The following is a 25,429-nucleotide window of genomic DNA, read 5'->3' on the forward strand; positions in this document are numbered from 1 at the left end:
CCTTGCACCCCTTGTTGTTTCGCAGGGCACTGTCACAGCACAGGCGTACATTGATGTTTTAAGCACCCTCTTGCTTCCCACTGTCGAAGATCATTTCGAGGATGGCGATTTCATCTTTCAACACAATCGAGTACCTGTTCATAATGCACGGACTGTGGCGGAGTGGTTACACGACAGTAACATCCCTGTAACGGACTTGCCTCACAGAGCCTTGACCTGAATCCTATGGAACACCTTTGGGATGTTTTGGAACGCCGTGCCATGCCTCACTGGCCGACATCGATACCTCTCCTCAGTGCAGCACTCCGTGAAGAATTGGCTGCCATTCCCCAAGAAGCATTCCACCACCTGATTGAACGTATGCTTGCGAGAGTTGAAAATGTCATGGGTTATTAGCTACCTAGTTAGCAGAATTCGTTAACTTTATGTGCTTTGTGATCACGAATTCCGATTTTACTTTCTCGCTTTTTTTATTTCTGCTACTTCTCATTGCTCTCATCTTTCTTCTATTTACTCTGAATCGATATTTTGTATTCATTAGAATGTTCATTCCATTCAGTAGATCCTGTACTTTTTCTTCGGTTTTACCGAAGATCGCAATATCATCAGCGAATTTTATTATTAATATCCCTTCACCTTGAATTTTAATTCTACTGTTGAACCTTTGTTTTACTTCTGCCATCGCTTCCTCGATGTAAGAGTAGACTGAAGAGCAGGGGCGAAAGACTACATCCTCGTCTTAGACCATTTTTAATCCGAGCACTTCGTACTTGGTACTTTGCTATTGTACGTATCGTACCCCTACGGCTTACCACTAATTTTCTCAGGATTTCGAACATCTTGCACCATTTGACATTGTCGAACGCTTTTTCCAAGTCGACAAATCTTGTGAAAGTGTCTCGATTTTTCTTTAGCCTTGCTTGCATTATCAACCGCAACTTCAAAATTGCCTCTCTGGTGCCTACCTTTACTACAGCCAAAGTCATGGTCATCTAACAAATCCTCAGTCCTCTTTTCCGTCCTTCTGTATATTACTCTTGCACATCTTCATCTACATGGATACTCTGCAAATCACATTTAAGTGTCTGGTAGACGGTTCATCGAGCCACCCTCGCAGTTCTCTATTATTCCAATCTCGCATAGCGCGCGGAAAGAACGAACATCTATATCGATCCGTACTAGCTCTGATTTCCCTTATTTTATCGTGGTAATCGTTTCTCCCTATGTAGGGCGGCCTGTGTGGCCGAGCGGTTCTAGGCGCTTCAGTCTGAAACCGCGCGACCGCTACGGTCGCAGGTTCGAATCCTGCCTCGGGCATGGATTTGTGTGATGTCCTTAGATCAGTTAGGTTTAAGTAGTTCTAAGTTCTAGGGAACTGATGACCTCAGATGTTAAGTCCCATAGTGCTCAGAGCCATTTTTTTCTCCCTATGTTGGTCGGTGTCAATAAAATATTTTCGCGTTCGGAAAAGAAAGTTGGTGATTGGAATTTCATGAGAAGATTTCTCCGCAAAAAAAACAATGCCTTTGTTTTAATGATGTCCATCCCAAATCCTGTATCATTTCAATGACACTCTGTCCCACATTTCGCGATAATACAAAACGTGGTGCCCCTCTTTGAACTTTTTCGATGTACTCTGCCAATCCTATATGGTGCGGATCCCACACCGCGCAGCAGTATTCTAAAAGAGGACGGACAAGCGTAGTGTAGGCAGTCTCCTTAGTAGACCTGTTTCATTTTCTAAGTGTCCTGCCGATCAAAATCAGTCTTTGCCTAGCCTCCCCCACAACATTTTTGTATGTGTTCCTTCCAATTTAAGTTGTTCGTAATTGTAATTCCTAGGTATTTAGTTGAATTTACGGCTTTTAGACTTGACTGATTTATCGTGTAACCGAAGTTCAACGGATTCCTTTTAGCACTCATGTGGACGACCGCACATTTTTCGTTATTTAGGATCAATAGACTATTTTCGCACCATACGGATATCTTTTCTAAATCGTTTTGCAATTTGTTCTGATGTTCTCGTGACTTTATTAGTCGATAAGTGACAGTGTCATCTGCAAACAACCTAACAGGACTGCTAAGCTTGTTTCCTTGACACGTAGATAACAGACAACAGAGGCCCTGTATGAAACGTCCCCTTTGAAAAATTTATGAATTACTGTGGTGATAAACCTCTTACGTTATTTGCTTTTCAAACAGCTGAGCAGAACTGAACATACTCAGACATATCTCTCTTTACTCATTCTGATCAACACTAAACTGACACACAATATTTTTAGCGAACGCAATCTGACTTTCAGTAACCCCTACAAAAGAATGGCCCTGACTAACAATAACTTTGTACCTTTCATGACTCACTTACCTCACAAAAATCTTCAATACTCGAACTACTGCAATACAGCGAGCGCCAATACTGCCAGCTAAATAAAAGATTCTAACTACTGAAGGCACTAACTACTGATGGGCATAGTTAGCAAATGAAAGATTTTGATAGAGAAAAAACAATGTATTTACCTTAGTAGTGTTCAAAAGTCATAATATATATATCAGTTCATGACATACAGTCTTACAAATTTACTGTCTTTGATGGACACACGTCCAGATCGTCCGCTCTCGAAACTCCGCCATCTCACTCCCCACATCCACCACTGCTCGCGGCTCACCTCCAACTGCGCAACGCTACGCACTGTTCACATCCAACTGCCCAACACTACAATAGCAAATATTGCAACAATGCCGACCAGCCTCAGACTGCACACAGCACAGTCAGTGATTTTCATATAGAGCGCTACTTACACCTGTAACACTACCTCGAGGAGTGCCAGAAAGCACTTCCGTTTTACTCGACGACTTTCCGTCAATTACTACTAACTGTGATCTCTCTGACAGGAAATCACGAATCCAGTCACGTATCTGAGACGATATTCCATAAGCACGCAATTTCACTACAAGCCGCTTGTGTGGTACAGTGTCAAAAGCCTTCTGGAAATTCTTGTTCCATACAATGGTAAATAAATAAATCTGCTGTCTTTTGAGCGCTGAAGCTAACCTTATAAGCTATGTCCTACTGACCCGTTCACACCAGCCGTAACTAATTTCCTCCTCACCTTGCAGCCCCGAAGCCCTCTGGAAGGCGTTCTCGGAAGCCGGGGCTGGACCGAAAGCCGCGTCAAGCGTACAGTGCCAAGCAGCTGGAGCGGCTCGAAGCCGAGTTCAAGGTAAGCCACTGATGATGCGAGCACACAGCCCACTTAACAACAGCTAACAAACACACATTGTTGTCCTCGATTTCCTTGTCGAAGACGAGGAGCATTCTCACATTATTTACAAATACGCAGTCTGATCAAAAATACACTCATGCTCATAAATTAAGGATAATTGCAGAATGTGGTGCCACGCAACGTGTCACTACACAAAACTGTCGCTAATAGCATAGGAACATAGGGAACACACACGACACACATCTGTAAGTGCACGGTATTGGTGATAAGTTGAGAAAACCGTCCCGAAACACATGTGCTAGAAAACGCCACTGTTTCCTGCGCATGTACCCCGACATCAATATGGAATATGATCACCATGCACACGTACACAGGCCGCACAACGGGTTGGCATACTTTGAATCAGGTGGTCGAGCAGTTGCTTGGGTATAGCCTCCCATTCTTGTACCAGTGCCTGTCGGAGATCCTGAAGTGTCGTGCAGCGATACGTCGATCGAGAGCATCCCAGACGTGCTCGATGGCATTTAGGCCTGGAGAACAGGCAGGCCACTCCATTCGCCTGATATGTTTCAAGGTACTCCTCCATGATGGCAGCTCAGTGGGGTCGTGCGTTATCATCCATCAGGAGGAAGGTGGGACCCACTGCACCCCTGAAAAGGCGGACATACTGGTGCAAAATGACGTCCCGATACACCTGACGTGTTACAGTTCCTCTGTCAAAGACATGCAGCGCTGTACGTGCACCAATCATAATCCCACCCCACGCTATCAAACCACGACCTCCATACAGGTGCCTTTCAAGGACATTAAGGGGTTGGTTTCTAGTTCCTGGTTCACGGCAATTGAAAACCCGGCTAGAATCACTGTTCAGACTATAGCTGGACTCGTCTGTGAACATAAACCTGGGACCACTGTTCCGATAACCATTTACGGTAACTTCCTGGGAGATTAAAACTGTGTGCCGGACCGAGCTTCGAACTCTGGACCTTTGCCCTTCGCGGGCCAGTGCTCTACCAATTGGGCTACCCAAGCACGACTCACGCCCCGTCCCCACAGCTAAACTTCTGCCAGTACCTCGTCTCCTACCTTCCAAACTTTACAGAAGCTCTCCTGCGAACCTTGCAGAACTAGCACTTCTGAAAGAAAGGATATTGCGGAGACATGGCTTAGCCACAGCCTGGGGAATGTTTCCAGAATGAGAATTCTGGACCATGTACTGTGTTCTTGCCACCAGGCTTTACCGGCTCTCCTGTGACCAGGGGTCAGTGGAATGCATCTTGGAGGTCTACGGGTGAATAAACCATGTCTCTTCAGTCGTCTGTAGACTATGTGTCTGGAGACAGCTGTTCCAGTGGCCACGGTAAGGTCCTGAGCGAGGCTACCTGCAGTACTCCGTGGCTGCCTGCGGGCACTGATGGTGAGATATCGGTCTCCTTGTGGTGCTGTACACTGTGGACGTCCCGTACTGTAGCGCCTGGACACGTTTCCTGTCTGCTGGAAGCGTTGCCATTATCTTGACTTCACACTTTGTGGCACACGGAGGACCTGTGCTACGACCTGCTGTGTTTGACCAGCCTCCAGTCGCCCTAGTGTTCTACCCCTCATAACGTTATCAATGTGTTCTTTGAGCAATTTTCAACACACAGTCACCATTAGCACGTCTGAAAACGTCTGCACACTTACTCGCTGCACCGTACTCTGACATGCACCAACATACCTCTGCGTATGTGGACTGCAGCCAGCGCCACCGTGGGACGACCTCAGGTCAAATGCACCACATGGTCATATCCCGAGGTGATTTAAACCCGCAAACCGCCCACCAGAGCGTTGTTTCACCACGTATCAGCATTATCCTTAATTTATGAGCATGAGTGTATTTGGACATACCCACGTAGCGCGGACTGAGCAGTAGATGTGACGGGGAAGACCCGCCAGTACAAAAGGAGGCCGAGAGTGCTGTGTTGTCAGCACAGAGGCAGCATCAGCAGAGGGGGACGGTCACGAGAGCTCGGCGACTTCCAACGTGGAATAGTAATTAAATATCATGTGAGTAAAAGAACCCATAAGGGACAATCAACGCTTCTAAAGCTGTCCAAGTCGACTGTCGTTGATGTGATGTGAAACGGAAACGCGAACAAACGACCACAACTAGCAAGAGGAGGCCAAGACGTTGGGATCACAGATCTATTTCAAAACTTTGTACGCCTTTAGTAGGCCAGTAAAACAACATAATGTGCAAGTAGTAAGGTGCACTACTCTGCCAGTTCCGAGAAAATCGCAACAGCAGTTTTGCGCGTCTGTGACATAACTGATGTAGCTGTGCAAAGGGGCTGGTTGCAAGAATCCATTGCGGTTAATTGGTCACCGTTCAAGCTAGGTAAGACGAACGTCTACGTTTTCCATGACTATATGGCAAATACCATCCTGCAAAGTGTGATCTCGAGAGCACATCCGACGAGTAATTGTACATTATTCTTGTGGTCTGGCATTTTATGACATACTATACGGGGCGTCAAAAAGAAACGAGCCGGAGTCTGAAATACGCAAACTGGCGACAAGAGGGTAATATCGTGGCGAGTGCAACGTGGTTCCGATCAGAGCGTGTAAGTTCACAGCCCGTCGTTAGAGGGCAAGTCACGTGACTATACAGAGCTAGCACCAGCATGCATCAATGGTCCACCGCTGCCAGTCGCATTGCAAACAGTGACATGGAGGCGTCAACAGAAGAGTAAAGAGGTGTTGTTCGTTTTCTGACAGCGGAAGGAGTAGGAGGAACAGACATTCATCGACGAATGTCACAAGTGTACGGCGGACACTGCATGTCCCTTGCAAGGGTCAAGGCGTGGCACAAGCGCGTCAGGGAAGGACGGGTGTCCTTAGCCGATGATGCACGGTCTGGAGCACCACACTGCATTACCGATGACATCGTCCAGCTGGTGGATGCACTCATTACCCAGGACCGTCGAGTGACAGTGAAAGCCATAGCCGCCGTGGTCGGATTAAGCTTCGGAAGTGTTCACACCATCATGAAGGAACGACTGGACATGCGCAATGTGTGTGCCCGAGGGGTGCCCCACAGTCTTCAACCGCACCAGCAAGCATGTCCAATGGCCCACTGTCTCGCTCATCTGCAGCGCTGGCACGAGTGGTGGCCTGGAGATGAGTCGGGGTGTCATCACTTCGAACCAGAATCAAAACGACAAATCATCCAGGGACACCACCACCAAAACAACCAAGGCCATCCACACGAGTGCAGGAAATATTATGCTGACGTTCTTCTTTGACCGATGGCCCTCTTCTGATTCACTTCCTGCAGCACGGGACAACAGTGAATGCCCAGCGTTACTCGCAAACATTGACCACCCTTCGCCAAGCGATCAAATCAAAACGACCAGGCAATCTCACCAGTGAGGTCATTCTGCTCCACGACAATGCAAAGCCTCATACAGTCGCGACACTCCTGCAGAAATTCAAATCTGAGGTTCTCGGCCACCCTCCATACAGCCCGGACCTATCTCCCTGTGATTAAGACATTTTCGGTCCTCTTAAAAAGGCTCTGAGGGGCAAACGATTCACATCAGACGACGACGTCCAGCTGTACGTGCAGAACTGGTTAACATCGCAGCCCCGAGAATTTCATGAGGCAGCCATTCACCGCCTTGTGTCACAGTGTGACAAGTGTCTCAACAGCCAGGGTCAATACCTCTGACATACAGGTCATTATGCCTCCGCCTTGTTTCTTTTTGGACGCCCCTTATATATTACTGATTGTGAACAACGTCATTCGCATCGAGGTTTAACCTGGGCTTTCCGAGCCTCCCCCTCGTCGTCGAATATTAAATTACAAATAGTAAATAGTCAAATAACATATTAAATTTACTACAACTTCATGAAAAAGCACGCGGGTTTTTTCATTATATTACCTCTCATATGTCATATAAATTAAATTATGTGACCAGTGATGAAAAAAATATAGATTACAAAGTAAGCGGATTAGAACCGCAGCGTCGTTCACGACCCGCTTGCAACGCGCGAACGCTAACCGCTTATTTTCCGGTACTGTTCGTTGTATTTGGTCGTAGCGGACGTCACATGACATCCGTTGAAGTTCGTTGTTGCTCCCATCACTCAGGTTTTATTATTATCATTATTATTATTACAGAGAGCAGTCATCTCTTTGACCGAACACACTGAGCTACCGTGCCAGCAGCTCTTTTTTTCCCACAGTCATATGAAATGTCCTGTGGCTAGGGCGTCGCTCAGCTACCGTGACTCCTTACGTTAGCACTTCCGCATGGATACATCAGTTACACAATAGACGCGAAAAACTTCCGTTGCGATTTCCTCCTACCTGCACAATGTGTTGTTTTAGTGGCCTACTAAAGGTGTACAAAGTTTGAAGTAAACTCATGCTCATAAATTAAGGATAATGCTGATACATGGTGAAACAACGCTCTGGTGGGCGGTTTGCGGTTTTAAATCACCTCGGGGTATGACCATGCGGTGCATTTGACCTGCGGTCGTCGCACGGTGGCGCTGGGAGCAGTCCACATACGCAGAGGTGTGTTGGTGCATGTCAGAGTACGGTGCAGCGAGTAAGTGTGTAGACGTTTTTAGACGTCCTGATGGTGACTATGTGTTGAAAATGGCTCAAAGAACACACACTGATGACGTTATGAGGGGTAGAATACTAGGGCGACTGGAGGCTGGTCAAAAACAGCAGGTTGTAGCACGGGCCCTCCGTGTGCCACAAAGTGTGATCTCAAGATTATGGCAACGATTCCAGCAGACAGGAAACGTGTCCAGGCGCTACAGTACGGGAAGTCTACAGTGTACAACACCACAAGAAGACCGATATCTCACCATCAGTGCCCGCAGACGGCCACGGAGTACTGCAGGTAGCCTTTCTTGGAACCTTACCGCAGCCACTGGAACAGTTGTCTCCAGACACACAGGCTAAAGACAACTGAACATACATGGTTTATTCACCCGGAGACCTGCAAGGTGCATTCCACTGACCCCTGGTGACAGGAGAGCCCGTAAAGCCTGGTGTCAAGAACACAGTACATGGTCATTGGAACAGTGGTCCCAGGTTATGTTCACGGACGAGTCCAGGTATAGTCTGAACAGTGATTCTCGCCGGGTTTTCATCTGGCGTGAACCAGGAACAGATACCAGCCCCTTAATGTCCTTGAAAGGGACCTGTATGGAGGTCGTGGTTTTATGGTGTGGGTTGGGATTATGATTGGTGCACGTACACCCCTGCATGTCTTTGGCAGAGGAACTGTATCAGGTCAGGTGTATTGGGATGTCATCTTGCACCAGTATGTCCGCCTTTTCAGGGGTGCAGTGGATTCCACCTTCGTCCTGATGAATGATAACCCACGGCCCCACCGAGCTGCCATCGTGGAGGAGTACCTTGAAACAGAAGGTATCAGGCGAATGGAGTGGCCTGCCTGTTCTCCAGACCTAAACCCCATCGAGCACGTCTGGAATGCTCTCGGCCGACGTATCGCTGCACGTCTTCAAACCCCTACGACACTTCAGGAGCTCCGACAGGCACTGGTGCCAGAATGGGAGGCTATACCCTAGCAGCTGCTCGACCACCTGATCCAGAGTATGCCAACCCGTTGGCGGCGTGTGTACGTCTGCACGGTGATCATATCCCATACTGATGTCGGGGTACATGCGCAGGAAACAGTGGCGTTTTGTAGCACATGTGTTTCGGGAGGGTTTCCTCAACTTGTCACCAATGCCGTGGACTTACAGGTCTGTGCCGTGTGTGTTCCCTATGTGCCTATGCTGTTAGCGCCAGTTTTGTGTAGTGACACGTTGTGTGGCACCACATTCTGCAATTATCCTTAATTTATGAGCATGAGTGTATATCCGTGATCCCGATGTCATGGCCTCGCCTTGTAATGCAAGACCAGGCCGACCTCATGTACTGACGGACAAGACCATGGAGCTTTGCGGAAGCCCGTTGTAAAGGGGCCACATGGATTCCAGAGTAATGCCAGCACTCCAGTTACAACAGTGATTTGTATAGGCAGTTAAAAAGAACGCGGTAGAATGGTACGGCAGTTCCTCACAATCAACACATTTCTGTGGTTAGTGCTAAGTGACGAATGAGCTGTTGTAAAGTGCGGTGCACCTGTACAGTGGATGACTGGAAACGAGTTCCCCTCCTCGAGTTCTCCCTCGGGCATGTGTGTGTGTGTGTGTGTGTGTTATTCTTACCACAAGTTAGTTTAAGTTAGCTTAAGTAGTGTGTAAGTCTAGGGACCGATGACCAAAGCAGTTTGGTCCCTTAGGAATTCACACACATTTGGACATTTGGAAACGAGTGATTTGGAAAAATGAATCACGCTATAGCCTGTGGTAACCCCATCAAAGCGTGGGGTTTTGCGTGTGACTGGAGAACTGTGCCTGCTATCGTGTCTAGCGCCAACAGTGAAGTACGCAGGAGGCACAATTTCGGTACGGCGGAATTTTTCGTGCGGTGCGGTCCCCTCACTGTGCTAAATGTGTAAGGATATAAACAAATTTTACAGTTTTATGGTTCAAATGGCTCTGAGCACTATGGGACTTAACTTCTGAGGTTATCAGTCCCCTAGAACTTGGATCTACTTAAACCTAACTGACCTAAGGATATCACACACATCCATGCCCGAGGCAGGGTTCGAACCTGCGACCGTAGCGGTCTCGCGGTTCCAGATTGTAGCGCCTAGAACCGCTCGGCCACTTCGGCCGGCTACAGCTTTATGTACTGTGTACGGTACAGTAACAGTCCGGAGACAATGGTGGTTTGTACCCACATCAAAAAAAGTTTTGCATCACCCCGGTTCCCAAAACTCCTGAAGATAGACGTTGACTCTGCATGCTGTATCACAGACACAGTCTCTTTGACTGTTCAGAGATGTCACTAAACCCGCCCAAAGATGTAAACAACCATGCATGAGCAGCGCCTGTTAGACGGAGGGGGTCCGACAGCTGATCAGTTCCAGTCATTCCACCACACGGCTCGTGTTGTCTGTAGTTCAACCATGCGTAGACGGTCAATACGGCAGTTAGATCACGTCCGCATTGTTACTCTGTACCAGGAAGGGATGCCAACAAATGAAGTGTCCAGGCGTCTCGGAGTGAACCAAAATGATGTTCGGACTTGGAGGAGGTACAGAGAGACAGGAACTGCCGATGACATGCCTCGTTCCGGCCGCCCAAGGGCTACTACTGCAGTGGATGACGGCTACCTACGGATTATGGCTCGGAGGGACCCTGACAGCAACGCCACCATGTTGAATAATGCTTTTCGTGCAGTCACAGGACGTCGTGTTACGGCTCAAACTGTGCCCAATAGCCTCCATGATGCACAGCTTCACTCCCAACGCCCATGGCGAGGTCGATCTTTGCAACCGCGACACCGTGCATCACGGTACAGACTGGCCCAACAACATGCCCAATGGACTGCTCAGGATTTCCATCACGTTCTTTTCACCGATGAGTGTCGCATATGCCTTCAAGCAGACAAGGAGGCAACCCGGTCAGACTGAACGCCTTAGACATACTGTTCGGCAAGTGCTGCAAGGTGGAGGTTGCCTGCTGTTTTGGGGTGGCGTTATGTGGGGCCGACGTACGCCGCTGGTGGTCACGGATGGCGCCATTCTCCGACCGATAGTACAACCATATCCGCAGCGTATTGGCGACGCATTCGTCTTCATGGACAATTCGCGCCCCCAACGTGCACATCTTGTGAATGGCTCTCCAGACATGGACCCTATAGAACATGCCTGGGATGGATTGAAAAGGGCTGTTTATGGACGACGTGACCCATCAACCACTCTGAGGGACCTGCGCCGAACCGCCGTTGAGGGGTGTGACACTCTGAACCAACAGTGCCTTGATGAACTTGTGGAGAGTATACCACGACAAATACAGGCATGCATCAATGCAAGAAGACGTGCTACTGGGTATCAGAGGTAACAATGTGTACAGCAATCTGGACCACCACCTTTGAGGGTCTCGCTGTATGGTAGCACAGCATGCAATGTGTGGTTTTCATAAGCAATAAAAAAGAGCGGAAATGATGTTTATGTTGATCTTTATTCCACTTTTCTGTACAGGTTCCGGAACTCTCGGAACCGAGGTGATGCAAAACTTTTTTTGATGTGTGTATCTTACAATGGACCCTGTGAAAAACAGCATCTGTGATGTAATGCTCTGTGGACAAAAACATCATGAAATGGACTGGCCTGCCCAGAGTCCCGACATAAATCTAACAGAACACTTCCGGGATGAGTTTAGAATGTCGGCTTCGCTCCAGACCCCAGCGTCCAGTATTACTACCTCAGCTGAGTTTATGCCGTTATACAGGGTTATTACAAATGATTAAAGCGATTTCACAGCTCTACAATAACTTTATTATTTGAGATATTTTCACAATGCTTTGCACACACATACAAAAACTCAAAAAGTGTTTTTTAGGCATTCACAAATGTTCGATATGTGCCCCTTTAGTGATTCGGCAGACATCAAGCCGATAATCAAGTTCCTCCCACACTCGGCGCAGCATGTCCCCATCATCTTTCACATAACCCCACAGAAAGAAATCGCATGGGGTTAAGTCGGGAGAGCGAGGAGGCCATGACATGAATTGCTAATCATGATCTCCACCACGACCGATCCATCGGTTTTCCAATCTCCTGTTTAAGAAATGCCGAACATCATGATGGAAGTGCGGTGGAGCACCATCCTGTTGAAAGATGAAGTCGGCGCTGTCGGTCTCCAGTTGTGGCATCAGCCAATTTTCCAGCATCTCCAGATACACGTGTCCTGTAACGTTTTTTTCGCAGAAGAAAAGGGGGTCGTAAACTTTAAACCGTGAGATTGCACAAAACACGTTAACTTTTGGTGACTTGCGAATTTGCTCCACGAATGCGTGAGGATTCTGTACCGCCCAGATTCGCACATTGTGTCTGTTCACTTCACCATTAAGAAAAATTGTTGCTTCATCGCCGGCCGCGGTGGTCTAGCGGTTCTAGGCGCGCAGTCCGGAACCGCGCGACTGCTACGGTCGCAGGTTCGAATCCTGCCTCGGGCATGGATGTGTGTGATGTCCTTAGGTTAGTTAGGTTTAAGTAGTTCTAAGTTCTAGGGGACTGGTGACCACAGTAGTTAAGTCCCATAGTGCTCAGAGCCATTTGAACCATTTGAGCCATTTGTTGCTTCATCACTGAAAACAAGTTTCGCACTGAACGCATCCTCTTTCATGAGCTGTTGCAACCGCGCCGAAAATTCAAAGCGTTTGACTTTGTCATCGGGTGTCAGGGCTTGTAGCAATTGTAAACGGTAAGGCTTCTGCTTTAGCCTTTTCCGTAAGATTTTCCAAACCGTCGGCTGTGATATGTTTAGCTCACTGCTTGCTTTATTGGTCGACTTCCGCGGGCTACACGTGAAACTTGTCCGCACGCGTTCAACCGTTTCTTCGCTCACTGCAGGCCGACCCGTTGATTTCCCCTTACAGAGGCATCCAGAAGCTTTAAACTGCCCATACCATCGCCGAATGGAGTTATCAGTTGGTGGATCTTTGTTGAACTTCGTCCTGAAGTGTCGTTGCACTCTTATGACTGACTGATGTGAGTGCATTTCAAGCACGACATACGCTTTCTCGGCTCCTGTCGCCATTTTGTCTCACTGCGCTCTCGAGCGCTCTGGCGGCAGAAACCTGAAGTGCGGCTTCAGCCGAACAAAACTTTATGAGTTTTTCTACGTATCTGTAGTGTGTCGTGACCATATGTCAATGAATGGAGCTACAGTGAATTTATGAAATCGCTTCAATCATTTGTAATAGCCCTGTAAAGGAGAAGGCTGTACAGACCCCACATTAATGTTCTCTGTAAGTTGTCCAGTTCCTTTTGATCAAATAATATGTTTACTTTCTACACAGGATGATCAGAAAGAGTCTGAAAAGTTTGTACGGGTGTTTCAGGATAGGTTGTGCTGAGAAATAATTGTTAAGAACAACAATCGGTACGTTGCGCCGTTTCCGATTTAGTTACCATTGTACTTAACCAATTAGTACGTTGTGCACTCAAATTCGAGCAGCCCGCCAGATATGGTGTCGCCAAACGTGCGCTTCGTTCGGTTTCCTGGATTCCAACAAGAAAGCGACATAAAAACTGGACATGGGATGGTCGTAAGGGTCGTACCCGAGCCAAACTTTTACCGATCTCGGGCACTTCCATCTCCACTAAGAGAGCAACTGAAACTCACAAAACCACCCTACAACCCGGATTTCGCTAATTCTACCAGTCTGGCCCAGTGAGGGATGCACCCTACGGGAAACAGTAGGTGGGTGATGGGGAGGTTACTGATGTAGAAAGACAGTGGTACCACGCGGGCATACGGGCCCTGCCAATAAGATGCAGTAAGGCCGTCGCACTGAACGGAGATTATGCTGAAAAGTAGGATCCTGTAGCCAAGAGAGTGGGAGGTGGTATGGTTTATTGGAAACGTGAGTAAAACCAACTTGCTCTGACGGGGGAAGAATGTATTGCAATAGTATTGAACGCCCCTCGTATTATTGGCTGGTCACAGCCGGCAGTTTTCTGAGGCTCATGTTGGAGGCAGAAGTGCGTAAGAGCATAACGATCCAGGTATAATGCAAAATAAATGCATTTGTCTATCATAATTAAGAATAAAGTTTCACTGTCAAAACTCGGGCAATAAGCGTGGCACAAAGTAAACAGTTGCGTGTGATGACTTTCTTTGGAACAATAAATAATAATAAATAATTAATAATAAATAATTAATAATAAATAAATTCTTAAATAAGGAGATATTTCAGAAGCTTCCTTTACCAGGATACAGGTTGGCTGGCAGCTTCTCTAGGAGCTCTTTGCGGTGTGGGGGAGTAGCCATGTATGTGAAAAACGGTATCCCATTTGAGTCAATTGATGTTTCAAAATACTGCATTGAAAAGGTGTTTCAATGTTGTGCAAGTGTAGTTAAATTTAGTGGAGTTAAAATTCTAACTGTTGTTATTTATAGATCCCCAGACTCCGATTTCACAGCATTTTTGCTAAAGCTAGAGGAGGTTCTTGGTTCACTTTATAGGAAATACAAAAAGTTAGTTATATGTGGTGACTTCAATATTAATTGTATAAGTGATTGTGCAAGGAAAAGGATGCTGGTAGATCTCCTTAATTCATATAATCTTATGCAAACCGTATTCTTTCCAACAAGGGTGCAAGGGAACAATAGAACATCCATAGACAATATTTGTTCATTCCTCATTACTAGAAGGGCATTCTGTTAGCAAAAAAGTGAATGGCCTTTCAGATCATGATGCACAAGTTTTAACTCTAAAAGATTTTTGTGCTGCAACACATGTTAAATATAGTTATCAACTTTTTAGGAAAGCTGATCCAGTTGCTGTAGAGATCTTTGTAAACCTTATCAAGGAACAAGAGTGGAAAGATGTTTATAGTGCTGATACAGTAGACGATAAATATAATGCTTTCCTCAAGACTTTTCTCGTGCTCTTTGAAAGTTGCTTTCCGTTAGAAGGTTCAAAACAGGGTACTAGCTCAAACAGGCAGTCTGGGTGGCTGACTAGAGGGATAAGAATATCCTGTAGAACAAAATGGCAATTATATTATATAGAAACAGTCAAAATCTAAATGCAGCAGCCCATTACAAACAGTATTGTAAGGTGCTTAAAAAAGTTATTAGGAAGGCAAAAAGTAGTGGTATACAGATAGAATAGCTAAGTCTCAGGATAAAATTAAAACCATATGGTCAGTCGTAAAGGAAGTGGCTGGTCTGCAGAGACAGGTCGAGGATATAGAATCAGTGAGTAGTGGGAATGTCGGTGTTACTGATAAGTCGCATATATGTACAGTATTTAATAATCACTTTCTGAATATAGCAGGTGAACTAAACAGAAACCTAGTCCCAACATGGAATCATATAGCGCTCGTAGAAAAAAGTGTTCCGAGCCTGTTACCTGAAATGCTCCTCCATGATACTGACAAGAGGGAGATTGAGTTAATAATTAAATCACTAAAGACCAAGAACTCTCATGGATATGAGGGGGTATCTAGCAGAATACTGAAGTATTGTTCCATGTATGTTAGCCCAGTACTTAGCCATATCTGTAACTTTTCCTTTAGGAGTGGTCGGTTTCCTGACCGATTAAAGTACTCGGTAGTGAAGCCACTTTATAAAAAGGGAGAAAGGGATAATGTTGACGATTATAGACCTATTTCTATGCCATCGGTGTTTGCTAAAGTTATCGTGAAGGTTGTATATACAAGGTCACTGGAGCATTTAAATTCACATAATTTGCTGTCAAATGTACAGTTTGGTTTTGGAAATGGTTTAACAACTGAAAATGCTATATTCTCTTTTCTCTGTGAGGTTTTGGACAGATTAAATAAAAGATTGCGAACGCTAGGTGTTTTCTTTGATTTAACGAAGGCTTTTGACTGTGTTGACCACAAAATATTACTGCAGAAGTTGGACGATTATGGAGTAAGGGGAGTAGCTTACAATTGGTTCGCCTCTTACTTTAAGAACAGAAAGCAGAAGGTAATTCTCCGCAATATTGAGAGTGGTAGTGATGTTCAGTCCCAATGGGGCACTGTTAAGTGGGGTGTTCCCCAAGGGTCGGTGCTGGGGCCACTCCTGTTTCTTATTTATATAAATGAAATGCCTTCTAGTATTACAGGTGATTCAAAAATATTTCTATTTGCTGATGACACCAGCTTGGTAGTGAAGGATATTGTGTGTAATATTGAAACATTATCAAATAATGTAGTTCATGAAATAAGTTCCTGGCTTGTGGAAAATAATTTGATGCTAAATCACAGTAAGACTCAGTTTTTACAGTTTCTAACTCACAATTCAACGAGAACTAATATTTTGATCAGACAGAATGGGCATATCATAAGCGAGACGGAACAGTTCAAGTTCCTAGGCGTTCGGATAGATATTAAGCTGTTGTGAAAAGCCCATTTTCAGGATCTTGTTCAGAAACTAAATGCTGCTTTATTTACCATGAGAACAGTATCTGAAATAAAGTGACAGTTCAACACGAAAAGTAATCTACTTCGCATATTTTCATACGCTTATGTCATATGGTATTATTTTTTGGGATAATTCTTGTGATTCAAAAAGGGTATTTTTGGCTCAAAAACGGGCTGTTTGAGCTATATGTGGTGTAAGTTCGAGAACTTCTTGTCGACCCCTATTCAATAGTCTGGGAATTCTGACATTGCCCTCACAGTATATATTTTCTTTAATGTCGTTTGTTGTTAGCAATATCAGCTTATTCCCAAGAGCTTTCACTCAGTTAATACTAGGCAGAAATCAAATCTGCATGTGGAATGCACTTCCTTGACTCTTGTGCAGAAAGGAGTGCACTACTCTGCTGCATCCATTTTCAATAAGCTACCACAAGAACTCAAAAATCTTAGCAGTAGCCCAAACGCTTTTAAGTCTAAACTGAAGAGTTTCCTCATGACTCACTCCTTCTATTCTGTCGAGGAGCTCCTGGATGAGCTGAAAAATTAAGCAAATTCCAGTGTTGCATTGTTGATTTTCTTTATTTAAACTTACGAATTGTCGCCTGAATACGTTTCTTGTATTTCATTTTATCTGTTTCTACTATCGTGTTATAATTTCATGTATTGACTCGTTCCATGACCATGGAGACTTCTCTTTAATTTGGTCCCACAGAACAATAAATAAATAAACTATTTCTCTTTAATTGTGTTTCAACGGTATCAGACATGACGCTGCATTATCCATTTTCCTCTTCAAACAAGTAAATCTGAGTGACAACAGCTACTGATAAATATTGTTGACGGTCAGCAGCACATATAAAAATCTGTAATCAAAGTCATAAACTCGAACATTAGTTAAAGGATATCTAATAATGCGACGAGTGACAAAGGAGTAACAGACAAGACCGGACATTGATACCGCATGAGGGATAGAAGCAGATGCCTTATATGCAGCTGATAAAATATTGGCTATCGTACCGAGAACTTTCTTTCGTTGCTACAGCTACTACATTTCCTCTTTTCTTAGAGCATGACTGCTTCTGAGTTGGAAGATTCAGACTGTCGTCTCTAGCCAGGCGCCCGCCGTTGTGGCCGAGCGGTTCTTGGCGCTTCAGTCCGGAACCGCGCTGCTACTACGGTCGCAGGTTCGAATCCTGCCTCGGGCATGGATGTGTGTGATGTCCTTAGGTTAGTTAAGTTTAAGTAGTCTAGGCGACTGATGACCTCAGATGTTAAGTCCCGTAGTGCTTAGAGCCATTTGAACCATTTTTTTCTCTAGCCAGGCCTGTAACACAAGTTCAATATATCTTCCTATTCCATGTCTAGAATGCACCCGACGTCTAAGAGCAGCGCCTTTGACTAGTAATCAAAACGTCCTCAGTCCCGAGATCGAACCCCGCCATTGGTTAAGTTTTGTATAAAAATTATCAGCAATGGCTGCTGAAGAATTCTCGCACACGAAGTCACCCGCATTCAAACCAGCCTTGGCAAAGTGGGCAGGGGAGCAGAGGGAGGTTCAGGGCACTCTCTTGCTCTTGGGGTGGGAAACTGCCCCTAATGGCGGAAGAATCAGCAATGATCAACGACATGAGGATGCAGAAGGCAATGGAAACCACTGCATTAAAGACACGTAACGTGTATCCACAGGACATGTGGCCTGTAATTAAAAAAGCGTCATGATGATCTCACCATTCGACTACTCCCCCATTCGAATCTCCGGGAGGGAACTGCCGAGTGGGAGGTCACCATGAAAAAAAGATCGAATCACCAACGAAAGAGTAATGAACGTGTTAGGGAAGCTAGAATATCTAAAAAGGGAAAAGCTAGGACTCAATCTAGATGTTGTCGTGTCCTGACATAGGTGGGAGAGGGAAAAAGGGGTTGCTGGTCAGTCTGTGCTCCCGAGTGGTACAGAGTAGGAGGCAGAAGGACAATTCACAGTGAAGGCATTTAATTGTTTTCTTCTTTCTGAGCCAACACTGGTACAGGCATTTACTAGAAATACAGGTGGTGAGACCCGGTAGGGAACTCGTTGTGGAAACTCTTGGACAAATAGGTTTTGAAATAGTTGTTTGCCGGCCGGGGTGGCCGAGCGGTTCTAGGCACTACAGTCTGGAACCGCGCGACCGCTACGGTCGCAGGTTCGAATCCTGCTTCGGGCATGGATGTGTGTGATGTCCTTAGGTTAGTTAGGTTTAAATAGTTCTCAGTTCTAGGGGACTGATGACCTTAGAAGTTAAGTCCCATAGTGCTCAGAGCCATTTGAACCAAATAGTTGTTTATTCCAGACAGGACTAACCAATACACTGGAGGCTAGTTCTAGGGGTAGAAAAAGCATGAATAACACTGTTACAACAGAAGCCAGTGCTGAAGTCCCAGGAGTGGATGCTAACCACAATAGCAAACACTAGCAGCATCTTAAGGTAACAAATTAGTTGCAAAACAGAGAGAGCAGACTTACGCGGAGCTGGACCGAGGTTGGAGTCGACGGACGCGGATTCGGCGCCAGATCGTCTGACTGAGAACTCTGCCAAAATGCGGAATCTAGGGGTTTTAAAGAGTCGCGTGGGGGCACTGTTTTTCCCATCCACCCAATCCTGCAGGTCTCTTGCAGGCGCCTGCCAATCACGGTTTAGTTAGGTCCCCTCTACTGCTCCTAAGGCGAGGATGTTAATGCAGTTGCACAAAGTCCGTATTTGGTATCAACATTGTTCAGCTGAAAGCTAAACGCAACTGCTCTGCCAAATAAGGCTTGCAACATTATTGTAATACGTCATTTAGCCCCGCCCCTCGGGCTCCCCAGAGTAGGGACTGCTAGGTCAACACTTTTTTGGCGTTTTCGCTCTCTTTCTAACCCTTGTGAGCCTACTGACGTTGCTGTTCTCAGGGCTGGTATCAAGCTGGCTTTATACGGTAATACGTGCCTGTTGCTTACAAATTTCTACGGTGGCAACCTACCACAGCGTCTAAACGACGTATGAAGTTACATGTTAATTCCTTGATGAGTAACTAGCGCCCTGGGACCGCGTATAGGGGCGTCTGCATTTTCACAAGGCTCTTCCCTTACGGTTTACTTCGTGTAACAATATCTCTCCTAGTTTCGTCTGCCCTCAACATCGTCTCTGCTTCTGGGCCTTGGAACGCCTGTCCTCCTTTCTCACAGCTTCAAGATAACACTGCAGTAGTAAGGAATAATCAATATATTACAATGTGCTAGGGGTCAGTTAAATGAACTGGAAAGAAGAATAGGATTTCTGGTCAGATGAATGTATGGTAATACCAATAGCAACATAAAATCGTGTAACGCGAGTAGGATTCGTTATGAATAGCAAAGTAGGGCAGAGAGAGAGAGTTACTGTGAACAGTTCAATGATCGGGTTGTTCTCATCAGAATCGACAGCAAACCATCATTGACAACAATAGTTCAGGTATACATGCCGACGTCGCAAGCTGAAGATAAAGAGATAGAGATAGTATATGAGGACACTGAACGGGTAATTCAGTACGTAAAGGGCGACAAAAATGTAATAGTCAAGGGGGGCTGGGATGCGCTTATAGGGGAAGTGGTATAAGAAGGGGATATAGGAAAATATAAAATTGGTACTAGGAATGAGAGAAGAGAAGAAATTAGAGAAGGAATGAGAGAAGAGAAAGACTAATGGGGTTCTGCAATAAATTTCAGCTAGTAATAGCGAATACTCTGTTCAAGAATGACAAGAGGAAGAGGGCGAGAGATGCAAGAAGATTTCAGTTACATTACACCGGATATTGAATTGTAAGGTGTACCCAGGAGCACATATAGATTCAGATCACAATTTAGTAATGGTGATAGTAGGCTGAATTTAAGAGACTGGTCAGGAAGGGGAATACAGAAATACTACAGGATTAAGAGATACGCATGTCTGAGGCTGTAGATACTGCACTAATGAATAGCTCAGTAGGCAGTTCACTTGAAGAGGAATGTACATCTCTAAAAGGTCAATCACATAAGTTGGATAGAAGAATATAGGTACAATGAAGATAACTGCGAGGAAATCAAGGGTAATAGAAGAAATACCTCACATGATCGATGAAAGAAGGAAGTACAAAAATGTTCAGGGGAATTCAGGAATACAGAAACATAACTCAGTTAGGAATGAAGGACATAAAAAGTGCAGAGGAGCTAAGGGGAAATGGCTGCATGAAAAATGTGAAGATATTGAAACAGAACTCATTGTGGGAAGAACTTGCTCAGTATACAGCAAAATCAAACAACTTTCGGTGAAATTAAAAGCAATGGCGGTAACATTAAGTGCAACGGGAATTCCACTGTTAAATGCAGCTGGCCGGTGTGGCCGAGCGGTTCTAGGCGCTTCAGTCTGGAACCGTGCGACCGCTACGGTCGCAGGTTCGAATCCTGCCTCGGGCATGGATGTGTGTGATGTCCTTAGATTAGTTAGGTTTAAGTAGTTCTAAGTTCTAGGGGACTGATGACCTTAGATGTTAAGTCCCATAGTGTTCAGAGCCATTTGAACCTTTTGTTAAATGCAGAGGAGAGAGCGAACAGGTAGAAACAATACACTGAAGGCCTCTATGAGGGGGAGGACTTGTCTCACGACGTGTTGGAAGAGGAAATTGGAGTCGATATAGAAGAAAAAGGGTCTCCAGTATTGGAGTCAGAATTCAAAGGAGCTTTGGAAGATTTAAGGTAAAATAAGCCAGAAGGGATAGATAACAGTCCTTCGGAATTTTTAAAATCATTAGGAGAAATGGCAACAAAATGACTATTCACGTTTGCGTCTAGAATGTATGAGAGTGGCAGTATTCCATCAGACTTTCGGAAAAACACCATCCACTCAGTTCCGAAGACTGCAAGAGCAGACAAGTGCGAGAATTGCCGCACAGTCAGCTCAACAGCTCATTCATCCAAGTTTCTGACAGGAATGATATACAGAATGATAGAAAGTAAATTGAGGATCTATGAAATGATGATCAGTCACGCTTTAGGAAACGTAAAGGCATCACAGAGGCAGTTCTGAAGTAGCGGTTCGCACCGAAAGCAAAATGGAAAAAAAATGAAAACATCTTCATAGGTTTATTCAATCTAGGAAAAGCGTTCGACAATGTGAAATGGTGCAAAATGTTCAAAATTCTGAGAAAAATAAAGTTAAGCCATAGGGAAAGACGGGTAATATACAATGTGTACAAGAACCAAGACGGAACGTAAGAGTAGGAGATCAAGAACATAAGAGTGGGGGATCAAGATCGAAGTGTTCGGATTTAAAAAGGTGCAAGAGAGGGATGTAGTCTTTCCCTCCTATTCTTCAATCTATACATCGAGAAAGCGAGGATGGAAATAAAAGAAAGTTTCAACAGTGGGATTACAATTCAAGGTGAAAGGATATCAATAATAAAATTCGTCGATGACATTGCTATTCTCAGTGAAAGTGAAGAAGAATTATAGGATCTGCTGAATGAGAAGAACAGTCTAATGAATACAGAATGTAGATTGAGAGTATATCGAAAAAAAGACGAAAGTAATGAGAAGTAGTAGAAATAAAGACGGCGAAAAACTTAACATCGGGATTGATGGACACGAAGTAGATGATGTTAAGGAATTCTACCAGTTAGGCAGCAAAATAATCACTGACTGACGGAACAAGGAGGATATCAAAAGCAGACTATAACTGACAAAGAGGGCATTCCTGGCGAAGAGGAGTCTACTAGTATGAAACATGGGCCTTAATTTGAGGAAGAAATTACTGACAATGTACGTTCGGACCCACAGCATTATATGGCAGTGAAACACTGACTGTGGGCGAACCAGGACAGAAGAGAAGCGAAGCGTTTGAGATGTGGTGCTACAAAAGGAATTTGAAAATTAGGCAAGGAATGATGAGGTTCCCCGTGAATCGGTGAGCAAAGGAATATATGAAAAACACTGACAAGAAGAAGGGACAGGATGGTAGGACATCTGTTAAGACATCACGGAATATCTTCCATGGTACTAGAGGGAGCTGTAGAGGACAAAAAATTTGTAGGAAAACGCAGATTGGAATAATCCAGCAAATAACTGTGGACGTAGGTTACGAGTGCTATTCTGAGACGAGAAGTTTGGAACAGCAGAGGAATTCGTGGCTGGCGGCATGAAAGCAGTCAGAAGACCGAGGATTAAAAAAAAATCATTTCTAAATGATGGCATTCAATTTTTACGTGTCGCAATCGTTTTCTGAAATTGCAAAAATTACTCCGGAAAATTTAGTTTATCCCAACAATAAAAAAAAGGATCCAGGGTACAAAATGATCCCACATCCAAGAATAAATGCAGTACTAGACTGAAATTTAAATACGCTGTGATTAAAAAAAATTGTCAGTACGGTATTTAATAGTCTACGTGATACATTATTACTCTACTACACATAAATAATCAATAACTGAAATTAAATCAAACAAAAGTATTACCAAAAACCAATCACAAGTTAAATATATTTTGAAAAGTATTTATAAAAAGGATAGATGCATATATGTGAAGGCTTGGCAGGCTCATTATTCTCATTATACGAAGTGTGGTCTACATGATTCAAATTTCTTTACTTCGCAAATAGCCCTGCCCGCTTTTACTGGGCCATCAAGACTTTCGCTGAGGGTTGAATTTCCCTTGAAGGTAAGGCCAAACCGAAGTAATGAATCAAAGCATGCACAATGTGTTTGAACAATTGTAGACCTGTTTGCAGTGTGGCCTAGACACGAAGAGCATAACAATTTTGAAAGCTTTGTTTCGAAATGTTTCATATGGCAATTCATTTTTAATTGTTCTACAACCATATTCCTAGAACTTTTGTTTGAGTAACTGACTTCAGTGATGTATTGTCAAGACTTGCCATTGCATTCGAGTTGGTGAGTTGGAGAAGCGGTCATGTCCCAGAAAGCAAATTTTTCAGTGGCCACAATAAACTGTTCTACTACACAATGGTTTTAAGAGTAGTGTCGTAGAGATGCTATGTAGCAGGTGGCCGAAGGCGAAACAATTTACACCATTACGTTATACTTTAACCACGCAGCGCGGTCAGTAACCCACATTGAACGTACGGGAGGTGACCCTTTCTAGCCTGATGATGCTGATGAGCCAACTAGCGTCCTGTCTGCAGAGGAATGATTGTGTTCTGGAAGTTTATATTAATCATATTCATTTCAGGAATAAAAGTATGTGTTATGAGCATACAGGTTTATTCACACTGTAACAACCACCATCAAAATACAACAAAGCAGAAAATGGTGGCTTGCTTCCTCTTCAACTTATCAGTCCTTCGCAGGCCACTAAGAGATACTGTTATAAAATGGTTTCTGGTCGTCTGGTATGTATCGCAGAATTTTCTTTACATCATCTCGTTTCTTCTCTTTTACTCGAACACATCCTCTATACGCTTCTTTACTGGAAATGGCCCCTTCTCTAATACAATACCCATCTAACGAGGACTTCCACTGTTGGTGCATGATCCTTTGTTATACCAGACGACAGAGATCAGTTAACTCCCGCAAATGTAAGTTGAAGAAAAAAGAAATGGACTCCTTTTCCTACTCGCCGATTCATAAATTTCTTGTAGAAGTTGGGAGGAGTGAAGGTTGATGAACACAGTTATTTATTTATTTATTATCTTGTTTTATTGAAACCTGTTAGTAATTAGACATTAAAATGTATACACTGCTGATTCCATAAACATTTTAACCATAATTGAAAAGCTGTAAAACAACAACAAATGGCACAGACTGCTGCCTGCTTATTATTAAATGATCAGACTCAGTTCCTTTCTCTCCTTTGATAAATTAAGTTTTCGTTACAGACACTAGATTCAGATTATAAATTAATCTATTTCTCATCAACTGTTAATGTATCTCCACATAAAAACTTTGTCCTCCATTTCTAGTTAATGTAACTGTTTACATGTGACAAAAAGAGTAATGTTTTGCTGTGTAAACTCTCTGTATCATTTTTGTATCTTCTGTAAAAATAATATCATTGTAAGTTGCTCATCATTTTATCCATGTTTGCAGTACTCAGTTGTCACTTGAAGATATGCTAAGAAACCGAACACTGGTCCATAACCAAATAAATATAATTTTGCACACCATTAAGAAATGTTTTCGAATTTGATGTAATTAAAATGCCAGTGACATCTGCAAATAATTTTTTTCTGTTTTTTTGCTTTACTGAAAGTAAATATCATTAACGTAATGAAGAAACAATTGAGGTCTTAGAACAGAGCCCTGCGGTACTCCACACGTATTTAAGCTAAATGTGTTGCTTAAATGAGACTTTCTTTTACGTTATCACGTCTTAATGCCGCTATTCGCTGCCTGCTTTCTAGATACTACCATATACATTGTGAGAACAAAGTCTTTCGCGATGCCACTGTTGTATAAAACATTCTCGGACTACTTTCCGAGTCAGTTCAGGGTAAAACCTCGAGCTTTCGACCACTACCTCCACCGTCTTCGTCAGGAGCAAGTAACTGTCAGAACAGCTGCTGTGGTGGCCTTATGCAGCCCATAAACGGCTTCTGATTGGTCGGTAATTACGTAAAGCTGTCGCAGATGGTGTCGACATTTGCGCTGGTGGTACCACCGCCCTGTTAACGACAGCCTCGGCCCAGGGATTTACAACAATCCTGAGCACAAAAGCAGTTACATTAGTCAGTTCACCCGCACTGTTTCCGACTGCTGTGCAGGACATCAAGGACATATTAAAAATCGAGAAGCGCAGAAATCTGCAGTTACTAGGCACAACCTCACAAAAAAACATAAAATACTGCTTGACCAAACAAACGTTTCGTACCAGGCTCCCACATACTAGCGCTCTGTAGGTAAAGAGGCAGTTGAAATAAGAATGCGAGAGAAGAACTTCAACCGTGATAGCGGATATAATCTTAGCGGTGCATGGAAGCGAGCTGTCGATGCAGAGGAGAGCCAGAGGATGTTCGTCGCAATGTTATACACTATGGCGCCAACCAGTGCAGACGTTGACACCATGTGCTTTATCCAATTAGCTATCAATCAGAAGCAGTCTATGGTGTACATGCGGCCACCACAACATTAGTTTTGACAGTCAGTCGCTCCTGATCAAGACGGTGGAGGTAATTGTCAAAAGCTCGAGGTTTTACCCCG

The 25,429-nt window shown here is 44.4% G+C and overlaps 1 protein-coding gene across 1 annotated transcript in view; it reads left to right on the top strand.

Moving 5' to 3' along the window:
• Nucleotides 1-25,429, top strand: part of LOC124718744 (homeobox protein engrailed-2-like) — a 148,909-nt gene that overhangs the window by 115,556 nt on the left and 7,924 nt on the right. The window contains exon 6 of the mRNA XM_047244359.1: nucleotides 3,118-3,221. Coding sequence (XP_047100315.1) covers nucleotides 3,118-3,221 — 104 coding nt within the window. The remainder of the gene's footprint in view (nucleotides 1-3,117; nucleotides 3,222-25,429) is intronic.

Source organism: Schistocerca piceifrons, chromosome 10 (assembly GCF_021461385.2).
Source record: "Schistocerca piceifrons isolate TAMUIC-IGC-003096 chromosome 10, iqSchPice1.1, whole genome shotgun sequence".
Taxonomy (NCBI): domain Eukaryota; kingdom Metazoa; phylum Arthropoda; class Insecta; order Orthoptera; family Acrididae; genus Schistocerca; species Schistocerca piceifrons.